The following is a 13,402-nucleotide window of genomic DNA, read 5'->3' as shown; positions in this document are numbered from 1 at the left end:
ATTAATTTATAATCCTATTCCTAGTTTTCCAATAAATGGATGTTTGTCATTTGTAGAGGGGCCATTTTCTATAATTTTGATATCTTATGGGGCTATTTCATAATACCTGGTAATACTGCCTATAACAAGTCCATTTCAAACATTCCAGTGCTTAGTACAGTGCCTGGAACATAGTAAGCACTTTACAAATACTATTTTTAAAAAATTGCATACCTGTGTAACTGGGGAAGGACATGGATAATGAATGAATTGGATTTCCTCTCCTAAATGTGATAGAATATTAAAACTTGAGCAGATGGATATCCCTCTATTATTTGTATATTGGATATAAATATGAATAATTCATTGACATTGAGGAATTCCAAATATCAAAAGAGTGCACTCCGTGAAATATGAGCATTCTAAAAAATATTCAGAAGGCTTAAGATTGCTTTGTGATTTAATGTGCTTTAAATGCAGAGGGGGCCAGAGGGCTGGGGGATTACTGTCATAAGCACTGTGTGTAAATTTTAAAGATTGCTAATATTAATCCATATATCATTTCTTTTTTATAAAGCACATGATTCTAGGGGCAAAGTTTGTCTTTTTGACTTATGTGCAATTCCCAAATATTTTTCCTATGATCAGGACCTGGTTTCTTTTCACAGTGCTCACCTGATGTTCTGGTCTGACTGGGGCCGAAATCCTCGGATTGAAAGAGCCAGCATGGATGGGACGATGCGGACAGTGATCATCAGAGATAAGATCTACTGGCCCAATGGGATTACCATTGATTATCCCAACAAACTGCTCTACTTTTCGGATGCCTATCTCGATTATATCGAGTTTTGTGATTACGACGGAAACCATCGGAAGCAGGTTGTAGCCAGTAATTTGGTAAGAAAAACAGAAAAGGAACAGAAAGTGGACGAGGGTAAGAAGGCTAGATGTAGTGCAAATGAAAATCCCAAATTAATCTTGGGTAGAGCTAGTAGAGCTACAGGCATGGCCCCACTGAAGAGGCTTATTTTAGGCTGCGACAAAGGAAGCATGTACACAGTCCTTCATTACTTGCAGGCATTGGAGCATTCCTTTCTGAGCCTCGTTAGAAGTCGGCTCAGACTTGGAAACTGCAGGATTAACCGCTCACATGATCTAGTTGAGCTGCAGGTGCTGTTCTGAATTCTTTCCATCCTCTTTAGCCTTGTGTGTTGGTGATGATATGTTATTTGGTAAAGATGATTCAGTACTAGGTATACTTTTATCAGGCGGTTCTTCTGCATCATGTAGCTCCAGAGGTGACTCCCGGGAATTCAGCGTCCAAGTCGAAGACCTACTGAGCCAACTGTAGAGAAATAGAATCACAGACCTGGAAGGGATCTTGAGAGGGTTAAGTGGGTGTCGTCCTCAATCACCCCAGGTTGATGAGCATCTAGCCACACTATGGGCCTGACACCATTCCCTCCCTATTGTCTTTGACAGTTGGAAGTGTAACTGGGGTGGGTTTTTTTGACCATGTATTTTTCTAATTTGATTTGTACCTGAGATTTCTAATGACGCTTTAAATTTCCTGTTTTGCAGATCCTGCAACATCCTCACGCCCTCACTATTTTTGAAGATTTCATATACTGGAGTGACCGTCACACTCACCGAGTCATTCGAGCAAACAAGTGGCATGGAGGAAACCAAAGTGTTGTGATATATAATGTGATGCAGCCTCTTGGGATTGTAGCGATGCATCCCATCCGACAACCCAGTAGTAAGTGAAGTTGGGCAAACCGCAAACCTGACTCGGGGTAACAGTGGGTGCTATGTATTTAGAATGTACAGACACAAGAAATGTCAAATTAGATAAGATCAATTATCCCTCTGAAGCAGGTGTTCAGTCCCTGACAGGGAGCAAACATATAGGCTCATAAATACAGCGTTTTTCCCACTCATCTGAGGGAAAAGCATAGCTAAACATCACCAGAGGCGTGTGTTTCTGGTTTCCAGTCATACATTGGCATAAAGAATGGAAAAGTTGTTTATTTCTTGGTGCTGTTTTGTTTAATGGGTCAAGAATTTGAGCTCTAAAATTTAGGGGAAGACAAACTGAAAATTATTCACCCTGATCCTTTGCCTCCTGTCCAGATAATTCTTTGTTGGTCAGTTCTCATATGGCTCTCAACTATCTTTCTCTGTGATCTTGGGCAAATCACTTATCAAACGCCCTTCCTGGGCATTCCGTGTCTCAGTGTGGCCAGTTGAACTCTCCCAAGTGCTTGATACAGTGCTTTGGACACAACAGGCACTCAGTATACTACTGGTTTGTTGATTATTGGAGTGGCCAAAGGCTGGAGAAGAGGCAGATTATTCAGGAAACTGTGTGCCCACACCTTAACATGGAAGCAGTAATATTAACCCTGCCTGCTTAGGGCAGATAGTTGTAAATACTGCACTAAATGCCTAGAGTCAATCTAAGGGACACTAAAAACTTTATGTTGTCCAGTAGATGCGTGTCACTTTCCAGTGAGAAACTGATTTACTAATCATGACATTTTCTTTTTTCTCTGTCAGGTATAAATTCTTGTGTATCTGCCCCCTGTAGCCACTTGTGCTTGCTTTCTTCACTGGGGCCAAGATTTTATTCCTGTGCCTGTCCTTCTGGATGGACTCTCTCCCCGGATTCTATAAATTGTGTGAGAGGTACAGTGTACTTTTTATACCAGATTTATTTGAATCCACAAGTATTGAGCATGATAAAGTCTGCATGAAATTGTGGCATTCAGAATGGAAAAATTGAAGTTTCTTTATGAAATGATTGCAGGCATCCAGCAATGGTTGAGCTTTTTCATAACTGAAAAACGTGGCGAGTAATGGTAGCAGAATCCTTTGCACATGAAGATAGTTCTATGATAGTTCTTCTCAGCAGGGTTGGGACTATGACCTATAGTCACTAACAGTCCACACACTCTGCCATAAAGCTAGAGGTAAATAGTACCATGTGTGCATGTGAAGATGAAGTGATCTACTGACAAAGCCTGCAGGGTATGAAATATTGTACATCATTTAATCAGGATGTGTGACAAACTACCTTAATTTTTTTTCCCCTTGATTAGAATTTATTGGGGAGTAGTTCAGTGGAAAGTTAAAAAACTAATAGAAGATTCAGTACCTTCCTTAAAGCCCGTACTCCCAGAAACAATAAAACAATGCTCTAGTGGGCACTTTAATACATAGAACATGTTTGTTTTGATTCTTTTTTAAGAAATCCTAAACGATGTCAATCAATCAATCAATCAACTGTATTTATTGAGGGCTTACTGTGTGCAGAGCATTGTACTAAGCGCTTGGAAAGTACAAGTCAGCAACACATAGAGACAGTCCCTACCCAACAGCGGGCTCACAGTCTAGAAGGGGGAGACAGAGAACAAAACCAAACATACTAACAAAATAAAATAGATAGAATAGATATGTACAAGTAAGATAAATAAATAAATAAATAAATAGAGTAATATGTCCTATCCCAAGGTTGGGAAGTGTGGCAGTTCAGGAGTAATGAAAATGGGTAAGAGATAAACTTAGTTCATTCGGGGAGAAAGTTTAATTAAAAAGGCTACACCACCCCTAGAGCAATTGGTCTCATGTTTTTTTATTTTAATATCTTTCCAATTAAATGTGTTTTTAAATGGAACTACATGCTGAAACGGGATATTTTTTAGGGTTTGTGGGGTTTTTTAATGGCATGGAACTTACTGCCTGTCAGATCTTATCAGAAAATAGAATTATGTAATGCTGCTTATTCTTTTCATAGTGAAAGATTTTAATTATCGCTAATGGTTCTAAAAGGATAGAGTTTTTCAATTTTGTTTCAGAGTCTTATTATGATCCTAATCCTCGCTGACACTTTGGTTTAGTCTGCCAGCAAAGACTTTCAACAGAAGGATTAAACTGAGCCATACCCATTTTGGACTCTCTGTTTTCTTTTCATCACAGAAAAATGGTGACTCATTATTTTGGCAACTAGCAAATCTAAAGTTTCTACCAGGACAGGATTGAAATATGTTCTTTCTTGGATTAAACTTCTTTTGGTTTTCAAATGGCACTGGTGGTTTACCCATGACTTGGTCTTCTTGAAATGAGAACAATTTAGCATTTGCAATTTGGTTTTCAGTTCATTCATTCATTCATTCAATTGTATTTATTGAGCGCTTACTGTGTGCAGAGCACTGTTCTAAGCACTTGGGAAGTACAAGTTGGCAACATATAGAGACGATCCCTACCCAACAGTGGGCTCACAGTCTAGAAGGGGGAGACAGAGAACAAAACAAAACGTTTTAACAAAATAAAATAAATAGAATAAACATGTACAAATAAAATAAATAAATAAATAGAGTAATAAATAGGTACAAAGATATATACATATATACAGGTGCTGTGGGGAGGGGAAGCAGGTAAGGCGGGGGGATGGGGAGGAGGGAGAGAAGAAGGAGGGGGCTCAGTCTGGGAAGGCCTCCTGGAGGAGGTGAGCTCTCAGTAGGGCCTTGAAGGGAGGAAGAGAGCGAGCTTGGCAGATGTGGGGAGGGAGGGCATTCCAGGCCAGGGGGATGACATGGGCCGGGGGTCGATGGCGGGACAGGCGAGAACGAGGCACGGGGAGGAGATTAGTGGCAGAGGAGCGGTGGGTGCGGGCTGGGCTGTGGAAGGAGAGAAGGGAGGTGAGGTAGGAGGGGGCGAGGGGATGGACAGCCTTGAAGCCGAGGGTGAGGAGTTTTTGCCTGATGCATAGGTTGATTGGTAGCCACTGGAGATTTTTGAGGAGGGGAGTAACATGCCCAGAGCATTTCTGGACAAAAGCAATCTGGGCAGCGGTGTGAATTATGGATTGAAGTGGGGAGAAACAGGAGGATGGGAGATCGGAGAGGAGGCTGATACAGTAATCCAGATGGGATAGGATGAGAGCTTGAACGAGCAGGGTAGTGGTTTGGATGGAGAGGAAAGGGCGGATCTTAGCAATGTTGCAGAGGTGAGACCGGCAAGTTTTGGTGACGGCTTGGACGTGAGGGGTGAACGAGAGAGCGGAGTCTAGGATGACACCAAGGTTGTGGGCTTGTGAGACAAGAAGGATGGTAGTGTCAACAGTGATGGGAAAGTCAGGGAGAGGGCAGGGTTTGGGAGGGAAGACAAGGAGTTCAGTCTTGGACATGTTGAGTTTTAGGTGGCGGGCAGACATCCAGATGGAGATGTCCTGAAGGCAGGAGGAGATGCGAGCCTGGAGGGTGGGAAAGAGAGCAGGGGCAGAGATGTAGATTTGGGTGTCATCAGCATAGAGATGATAGTTGAAGCCGTGGGAGCGAATGAGGTCACCAAGGGAGTGAGTGTAGATCGAGAACAGAAGGGGACCAAGAACTGAACCTTGAGAAAACCCTACAGTAAGGGGATGGGATGTGGAGGAGGACCCTACAAAAGAGACTGAGAATGAACGGCCGGAGAGATAAGAGGAGAACCAGGAGAGGACAGAGTCTGTGAAGCCAAGGTTGGATAGCGTATTGAGGAGAAGGGGGTGGTCCACAGTGTCGAAGGCAGCTGAGAGGTCGAGGAGGATTAGGATAGAGTATGAGCCGTTGGATTTGGCAAGCAGGAGGTCATTGGTGACCTTTGAGAGGGCAGTTTCTGTGGAATGTAGGGGACAGAAGCCAGATTGGAGGGGGTCGAGGAGAGAGTTGGCATTGAGGAATTGGAGGCAGCGCGTGTAGACGACTCGTTCAAGGAGCTTGGAAAGGAATGGTAGGAGGGTGATAGGGCGATAACTAGAAGGTGAGGTGGGGTCAAGAGAGGGTTTTTTTTAGGATGGGAGAGACATGGGCATGGTTGAAGGCAGAGGGGAAGGAACCAGTGGAGAGTGAGCAGTTGAAGATGGAAGTTAAGGAGGGGAGAAGGGACGGAGCGAGAGATTTCATAAGATGAGAGGGAATGGGGCCAGAAGCACAGGTAGCCAGAGTAGCACTTGAGAGGAGGGAGGAGATCTCTTGACAAAGGTGGATATGACAGTCATCCGCAACAGTGAATTTACCACTTTTTCCAAGAGTTTTAGGATGGCTGGAGTGCTGTAAATATAAGAGCAAATATAAAACATATGTTTCTCCAGTAATCTGGATTTGTCCCAGTGAAAGAGCCATCATAAATGCTGTGCATATTCTTTGGAGATTTTTCTATCTCCTGATGAGAATGTTCTACTAAGTGTGTTGGCTCCAACTCTGAAAAAGTTTGCTATTGAAGAGCTTATGGTGATGTTTCAGCAGAGAGTTTCATGGTTCAGAAAGTAGGATAAAGTGACTTTTTGGTAGCTTGTTGTCAGTGTCAGTGAGTGAGTCAGCAGTAGATCAGTAATTAAGAATGAATTGTATGTCACCTGGTGCATCATGTGGCCTTGTGGTTGCACCTTGTCCCAGGATTTGGAGTGGGGAGAGTCATAGGGTTCACTTTTGTCTGCCCTTTGATATTTTAGTCTTCGGTCTAGCTTCCTGTCTTCCTTCTCCAGCTTCCACCACCTCTACAGGGTGGTTATGACTGAAAAGATAAAAATAATAATAAAAAAGACTAATCCCAACTTCATCTCAATAGGTGATTTCCTGTTTCTAAAGACAGAATCAAATCTGCATCTTCTTTGGTTTTGTCACCAAGCCTAGGCCTGCAGACCCATTTTCAGAAGGAGGATAATTACAGTATTCATTCATTCAGTCATATTTATTAAGCACTTCCTGTGTGCAGATCACTGTATTAAATGCTTGGAAAAGTAGAATACAACAATGAAGAGTGAAGAATTCATTTCCTACTTTTACAAAATGTAATTCCTATCTCGCCCACCTGTGGTTTCTCCATCTCCCACCTTTCCCTGTGCTCAAGGTAGCATCCCTCATTGTTTTGGAATATTCCAACAGTGGCAGCCTGTGAGTTGCTGTGCAGTCATGGAGCACACCATAAATGTTATTGGAGGTGTTTGGTCTTGAGGAGTGCAAAGGAATATCCTTCAGATGAGAGACTAAGGACACTGAAGAAAGGAGCAGGAAGACTAGGATGAGGGAAGCCACTTTAGGCAGGGAGACTCAATGGGGTAAGTGAGGATAACGTGCTGAAAGGGAAATTAGAAGTTCTTTGGGGAATTTAAATATTTACGGGCTTATCTGTATCCTGTTAACTTTTGGTTAGGCATCATTCCATCTGAAGTCAGAGGAGAATGCCATGGTGCCTGCTTTCAGAAGATCCTGTCACTGGAAAATGTTTCCTGGTTTAGTAGTTAATGGGTATTGAAGTTACACTATTCATCCAGGAAGAGGAGAAACGGGGTTTTTTTGGAGGGCCCTCCTACTCTTGTCAAAAAACAAACAAATGTTCAGAATGTTGCATCATTCATTAGTGTTTATTAGCACCTGTTGTGTGGGTGAGCCAAGAAATGTAGTGAGGCCTGGGGGGAAGTGCAAGGATGATCATTCAGATACAGTCCCAGGCTCATATCCTAAGAATGAAGAGTGACAGGGTTGTTGCCAGTGGACACACAATGGAAGATCGGACTCACAGCAGTAGCAAAGTAATATAAGAAAAATGAATAGCAGTTTATTATTATTAATAATAATAATGGCATTTGTTAAGAGCTTACTCTGTGCCAAGCACTGTTCTATGTGCTGGGGGTAGATACAAGGTAATCAGGGTGTCCCAGGTGGAGCTCACAGGCTTCATCCCCATTTTACAGGTGAGGGAACTGAGGCACAGAGAAGTTAAGTGACTTTCCCAAGGTCACACAACAGACAAGTGGTGGAGCTGGGATTAGAACCCCCAACATCTGATTCCCAAACCTGGGCTCTTTCCACCAAGCCACGTGGCTTCTACTTTACAGTAGCACCCAGCAAAAGGAACAATTTGGGACTTTTCACAATTCCTGCAGGCTGGTCCAGAGTCCAACACTGGAAACCTTTGGACATTCTAAATGGTTTCCAAGTTTGGTTGCTGATCTGCTTCCTGCCTCCCGGGCTCCAGTAGAATAGGAGCAGCCCTCCAGATGATGGAGAAAGGGACATAGTGTTTCTCTCCTGGGCCTCAGTGATCAGATGGAGGAGCAACAGCCAGAGCCGCATTCTGTTGTTTCTTCCGCCAGTCTGTATTTTTTGGGTAGGAAAAAATAATTAATGTTGATCATTGATGGTATATTGCATTTATGTTTCAGTGTCCGTTTATCCCACTCTATTTCTCCAAATGGCTGGGAATACTAGAACAGAATTTTGATTGATGGTATCCTGTTTTCACAGATGAACAACCTTTTCTCATAGCTGTAAGAGATAATGTAATTTACGGAATTTCCCTTAACCCTGAAGAGAAGACCAATGATGCCATGGTTCCTATAGCAGGAATACGAAATGGTTATGACGTTGACTTCGATGACTCAGAGCAATTCATCTATTGGGTTGAAAATCCAGTAAGTGTCAAATAATATTCTCAATATATAAAACTGGTGCTTTTTCTGGAAAAATGTTTGCAAAGGGCTTACTCCCAAGGATTTATTGCCTTCTGGAAGGATAAAAGCTGATGAAATAAATCAGAAGTCCCTACAGTCAACTTCTCACCAAGTTTTCCCTAATAATTGTGTTGACAATTATTTATGTGTTTGTTTAGGCCCATTTTCAACACTGAATACATTGCATACTCAGTTAAAAAAGGAATTTTATTCTGATTCCACTGCTTGTGACTGGTTCTCTGTCTCCACTATTAGAATCTAAGCTCTATAAGGACAAAAAACACTTCATTTACTTCTGTTGTACTGCCCAAGTGTTTAGTACACTGCACTGTATTCAGTGAGTGCTCAACAAATAGCATAACTATGACTATCCCATCTATTATGGAGGTTGGTGTTTCTACGAGATCTACCGAATGCAGCCAGAGAAAGGTCCTGAATGCAACAGTCTGTGGGTTACTGATGCTGTCCCACACAAGCTGGTGATTAATTTAGAAGGAAATTCCTCAAACATTTGCCTCTTCCTTCCTAGGTTATAATACAGTTTTCCTTTATCCCTCCTCCTAATCATTAGGGGGACAAGTGGTGGAATTTTATTTGAAATTACAAATGTAGGACATCTCAGCCAGTGAACATTTATTGATTCCCTATCGAGTGCACTCTACTGTCCTGGGTCCTGCATCTGAAGAGTTGCTGTATTGAATGATTTCATCTTCTGGTGCTAATGAGAGGGTGATTCCATGTGGAACATACACCATCTGCTTTAGAGTTTTGAAAGTTGTTAATTGAAAGAGTTGTCACTGTGGCCTCTTCTCAAAGCTTTTTCTACCTAGTTCTTTGCTCCATTGATATGACCGTTTTTGTTTTACACCTCCAGGTGAAACCACCAATATAAAATGTTCCATGTAGGATCAAGTGACAAACCCAGAAGACTCTCTTTAAGAATATCTAGTACTGATGTGTTTATATTTTATTGTTTGAAGAGACAAAGTGTACAGTGTAGGAAACTATTTGCTCATCTGAGTGGTGCTGGAAAGGATGTCCCTGACGTCCTTAGTTTGATCAATCAATCAATCAATCAATCGTATTTATTGAGCGCTTACTGTGTGCAGAGCACTGTACTAAGCGCTTGGGAAGTACAAGTTGGCAACATATAGAGATAGTCCCTACCCAACAGTGGGCTCACAGTCTAGAAGGGGTAGACAGAGAACAAAACTAAACATATTAACAAAATAAAATAAATAGATATGTACAAGTAAAATAGTGTGATAAATATGTACAAACATATACACGTATATACAGGTGCTGTGGGGAAGGGACGGAGGCAAGACGGGGGGATGGAGAGGGGGACGAGGGGGAGAGGAAGGACGGGGCTCAGTCTGGGAAGGCCTCCTGGAGGACGTGACCTCTCAGTAGGGCCCTGAAGGGATGCAGAGAGCTAGCTTGGTGGATGGGCAGAGGGAGGGCATTCCAGGCCAGGGGGATGAGACAAATGGCAGCAAACCTTGTGACTCCCTGGCCCGTGCCCTAACCCTATGCGGCAGACAAATGGCAGCAAACCTTGTGACTCCCAGGCCCGTGCCCTAACCCTATGCAATCAATCAATCAATCGTATTTATTGAGCGCTTACTGTATGCAGAGCACTGTGCTAAGCGCTTGGGAAGTACAAGTTGGCAACATATAGAGACCGTCCCTACCCAACAGTGGGCTCACAGTCTAGAAGGGGTAGACAGAGAACAAAACCAAACATATTAACAAAATAAAATAAATAGAATAGATATGTACAAGTAAAATAAATAGAGTAATTAATATGTACAAACATATACACATATATACAGGTGCTGTGGGGAAGGGACGGAGGCAAGACGGGGGGATGGAGAGGGGGACGAGGGGGAGAGGAAGAAGGGGGTTCAGTCTGGGAAGGCCTCCTGGAGGAGGTGAGCTCTCAGTAGGGCCCTGAAGGGAGGCAGAGAGCTAGCTTGGTGGATGGGCAGAGGGAGGGCATTCCAGGCCAGGGGGATGAGACAAATGGCAGCAAACCTTGTGACTCCCTGGCCCGTGCCCTAACCCTATGCAGCAGACAAATGGCAGCAAACCTTGTGACTCCCAGGCCCGTGCCCTAACCCTATGCAGCCAATCAATCAATCAATCGTATTTATTGAGCGCTTACTGTGTGCCGAGCACTGTACTAAGCACTTGGGAAGTACAAGTTGGCAACATATAGAGACCGTCCCTACCCAACAGTGGGCTCACAGTCTAGAAGGGGTAGACAGAGAACAAAACCAAACATATTAACAAAATAAATAGAATAGATATGTACAAGTAAAATAAATAGAGTAATAAATATGTACAAACATATATACATATATACAGATGCTGTGGGGAAGGGAAGGAGGAAAGACGGGGGAATGGAGAGGGGGGCAAGGGGGAGAGGAAGGAGGGGGCTCAGTCTGGGAAGGCCTCCTGGAGGCCTTAGATACATTCTAAGATAGGCCTTAGTTTGATGCCATAGATACATTCTTCAAGAAGCCCTTTCAGCAGGCAGAAGATTCTTCTCCCAAATAGAAACAGCTAGCATTTGGGGGAAAGCTAACACTGAGTTGCCATGGCTCAGTGGCAAGAGCCCGGGCTTTGGAGTCAGAGGTCATGGGTTCAAATCCTGGCTCTGCCAATTGTCAGCTGTGTGATTTTGGGCAAGTCGCTTCACTTCTCTGGGCCTCAGTTCCCTCATCTGTAAAATGGGATGAAGACTGTGCGCCCCCCGTGGGACAATCTGATCACCTTGTAACCTCCTCAGCACTTAGAACAGTGCTTTGCCCATAGTAAGCGCTTAATAAATGCCATTAAAAAAAATTTCAGTTGGAGGTGCAGAGCTGGACATGCAGTCAGAAGGACCTGGGTTCCAATTCTGAATCTGTAATTTACCTGCCGTGTGACCTTGGGCAAGTCACTTAACTTTTCTGTGCCTCAGTTACATCATCTGTAAAATGTCCCTGTGGGACAGGGACTGTGTCCAACCTGATTTTCTTATATCTGTACCACTGCTTAGTACAGTGCCCGGCTGCTTAACAAATACCATAAAATAAGGTAAGTTGGGGTTGTATCATGGGGCAGATCTGAGCAAAAAGTCAACACTCAAGACCTTTAAGATTTGGGGGAAACAAAGAAAATATCTGTTAGTATGGCTCCTGGGCTGGACTATCCACCCATCGGGCTGAACATACACTCAGAATTCTCAGCCACAGTGTACTTCAGGGGGAGGTTTCTGAGATTTGGTGGCATCACTAGGGAGTGGAGCTAAGGGGAAATCCAAAATGCCACTTCTGGGCAACTGCAGAAAGTGCAATTTATCCCCCAACCCACTGAGCAAGTGCCTGCATGTCATCAATCTAGACTGTAAACTCGTGGTGTCTGTTGTTATACTCTCCCAAGTACTTAGTGCAGTGCTCTGCATACAGTAAGCACTTGATAAATACAATTGAAGGAATGAATCAATCAGTTGTATTGAGTGCTTACTGTGTGCAGACCACTGTGCTAAGCACTTGGGAGAGTAAAGTATAACAATATAAACAATATAACAGACACATTCCCTGCTCACAACAATCTTAAGGATATCATCCAATCAATTGGCGTGTCCTGGCCAGAGCTAGTTATTCTGGAGTGCTCTACAACCCAACACGGGCCTCTTAACCCCAAACTAATTTTATGAAGTTTTTGAGATCTATTTAATGTAATATTGAGTGACTCCTCTCTCTTGCTTGGAGATATGTCTGACCAAGTGCATATACATGCTCCTTTCACTGCCAGATACTGTGGTATCAGCACAGTATTTTGTTGTTGTTGTTGGGATTTTTTGTGTCGGCGGTTAGAATCAATAGATTGTGTTAGTTGGGTGAGTGTCCTCTTATTTGAAATAGTAAAAGGGGTAGTCACAGATGATAATGGAATTCCTGCATAGGCATTCAGTTCTGAGGAAACTTCCCAGCTTTTCCATTAAGCTAATTATTTAGCAGAGAAGCAGGCGATGTTTCTGGCAGAGTCAATTCAATTGCCTCTAGATTTTATTCTCATACTTCACCAGGAGAATGTTTTTGTGCCTCTTCCTCTTCTGTTGAAACCATGCTCGAAGAGGCTGGGAATTGTTTGAGGAATGTTATGTGCAGAAATAGAAATAGTGTCTAGCAAATATTAATGAATGATGATTGAAGATGGGTTTGCAGAGATTTAAGGGCTGAATTTCTGAAACTGTTTTAGGAGACCTAAACCAATGTTTCTGCAGAAGCCAGGGCATAGGAACAAGAAGACTGAAATACACTTAAAAACCCCACGGAATCAGGGCTAATAAGTTAGAGACCTTTCAGGCCTTATCTCTTTACCAGCAGTTGTCTGATTTGAAAGTGCGTGTCACTGGGCCTATATTCTTCAAAAGCTTAAATTCAGAGGTGCACCAGAAAGGAATGTGTCTGCCAACTCTGATGTATCGTACTCTCCCAAGCACTTAGTACAGTACTCTGCACACAGTAAGCACTCAATAAATATGATTGGTTGAAACTAAGGAGCAGTTCTAAGCATTTGTAGTCTCTTTTCTCTCTGTAAAAATGTCAGGTTTACTGCACTTGCCAGGTGGAAGCAATGGATAAAGTGTTTTCTTTTGGAGTATATCCTTGACACCTTACTTTCCTTTCTTCATCTGAAGGGTGAAATTCACAGAGTGAAGTCAGATGGCACTAACAGAACCGTGTTCGCCCCAGCATCTGTTTTGGGCTCTCCGATGAGCCTTGCTTTAGACTGGATTTCCAAAAACCTTTATTACACAAATCCTGGTGCTCAGTCTATTGAGGTAATTGATTTTTTTTAAACAATGTTTAGCCAAATACTTATTTTTAGAGTATCCACCTGCAAGATATTCCTCAGAAAAACAGTTAAGAAAGCAAG

General features: G+C 42.9%; 1 protein-coding gene across 3 annotated transcripts in view; it reads left to right on the top strand.

The window, feature by feature from the left end:
* The window catches only part of LRP2 (LDL receptor related protein 2), a 176,663-nt gene that overhangs the window by 82,467 nt on the left and 80,794 nt on the right, over positions 1–13,402 (top strand). For 2 of the 3 annotated variants that reach the window (XM_038751850.1, XM_038751848.1), the window contains exons 29-33: positions 648–876; positions 1,561–1,738; positions 2,539–2,667; positions 8,265–8,431; positions 13,164–13,307. In XM_038751850.1, the coding sequence (XP_038607778.1) occupies positions 648–876; positions 1,561–1,738; positions 2,539–2,667; positions 8,265–8,431; positions 13,164–13,307 (847 nt within the window). Of the gene's footprint in view, positions 1–627; positions 877–1,560; positions 1,739–2,538; positions 2,668–8,264; positions 8,432–13,163; positions 13,308–13,402 lie in introns of all 3 variants that reach the window. The other variant, XM_038751849.1, reaches the window with a different exon arrangement.

This window comes from Tachyglossus aculeatus, chromosome 9 (genome assembly GCF_015852505.1).
Source record: "Tachyglossus aculeatus isolate mTacAcu1 chromosome 9, mTacAcu1.pri, whole genome shotgun sequence".
In the NCBI taxonomy this organism is placed as follows: domain Eukaryota; kingdom Metazoa; phylum Chordata; class Mammalia; order Monotremata; family Tachyglossidae; genus Tachyglossus; species Tachyglossus aculeatus.
The sequence above is the reverse complement of the archived record's forward strand: the minus strand, read 5'-3'. Positions and strand labels throughout refer to the sequence as shown.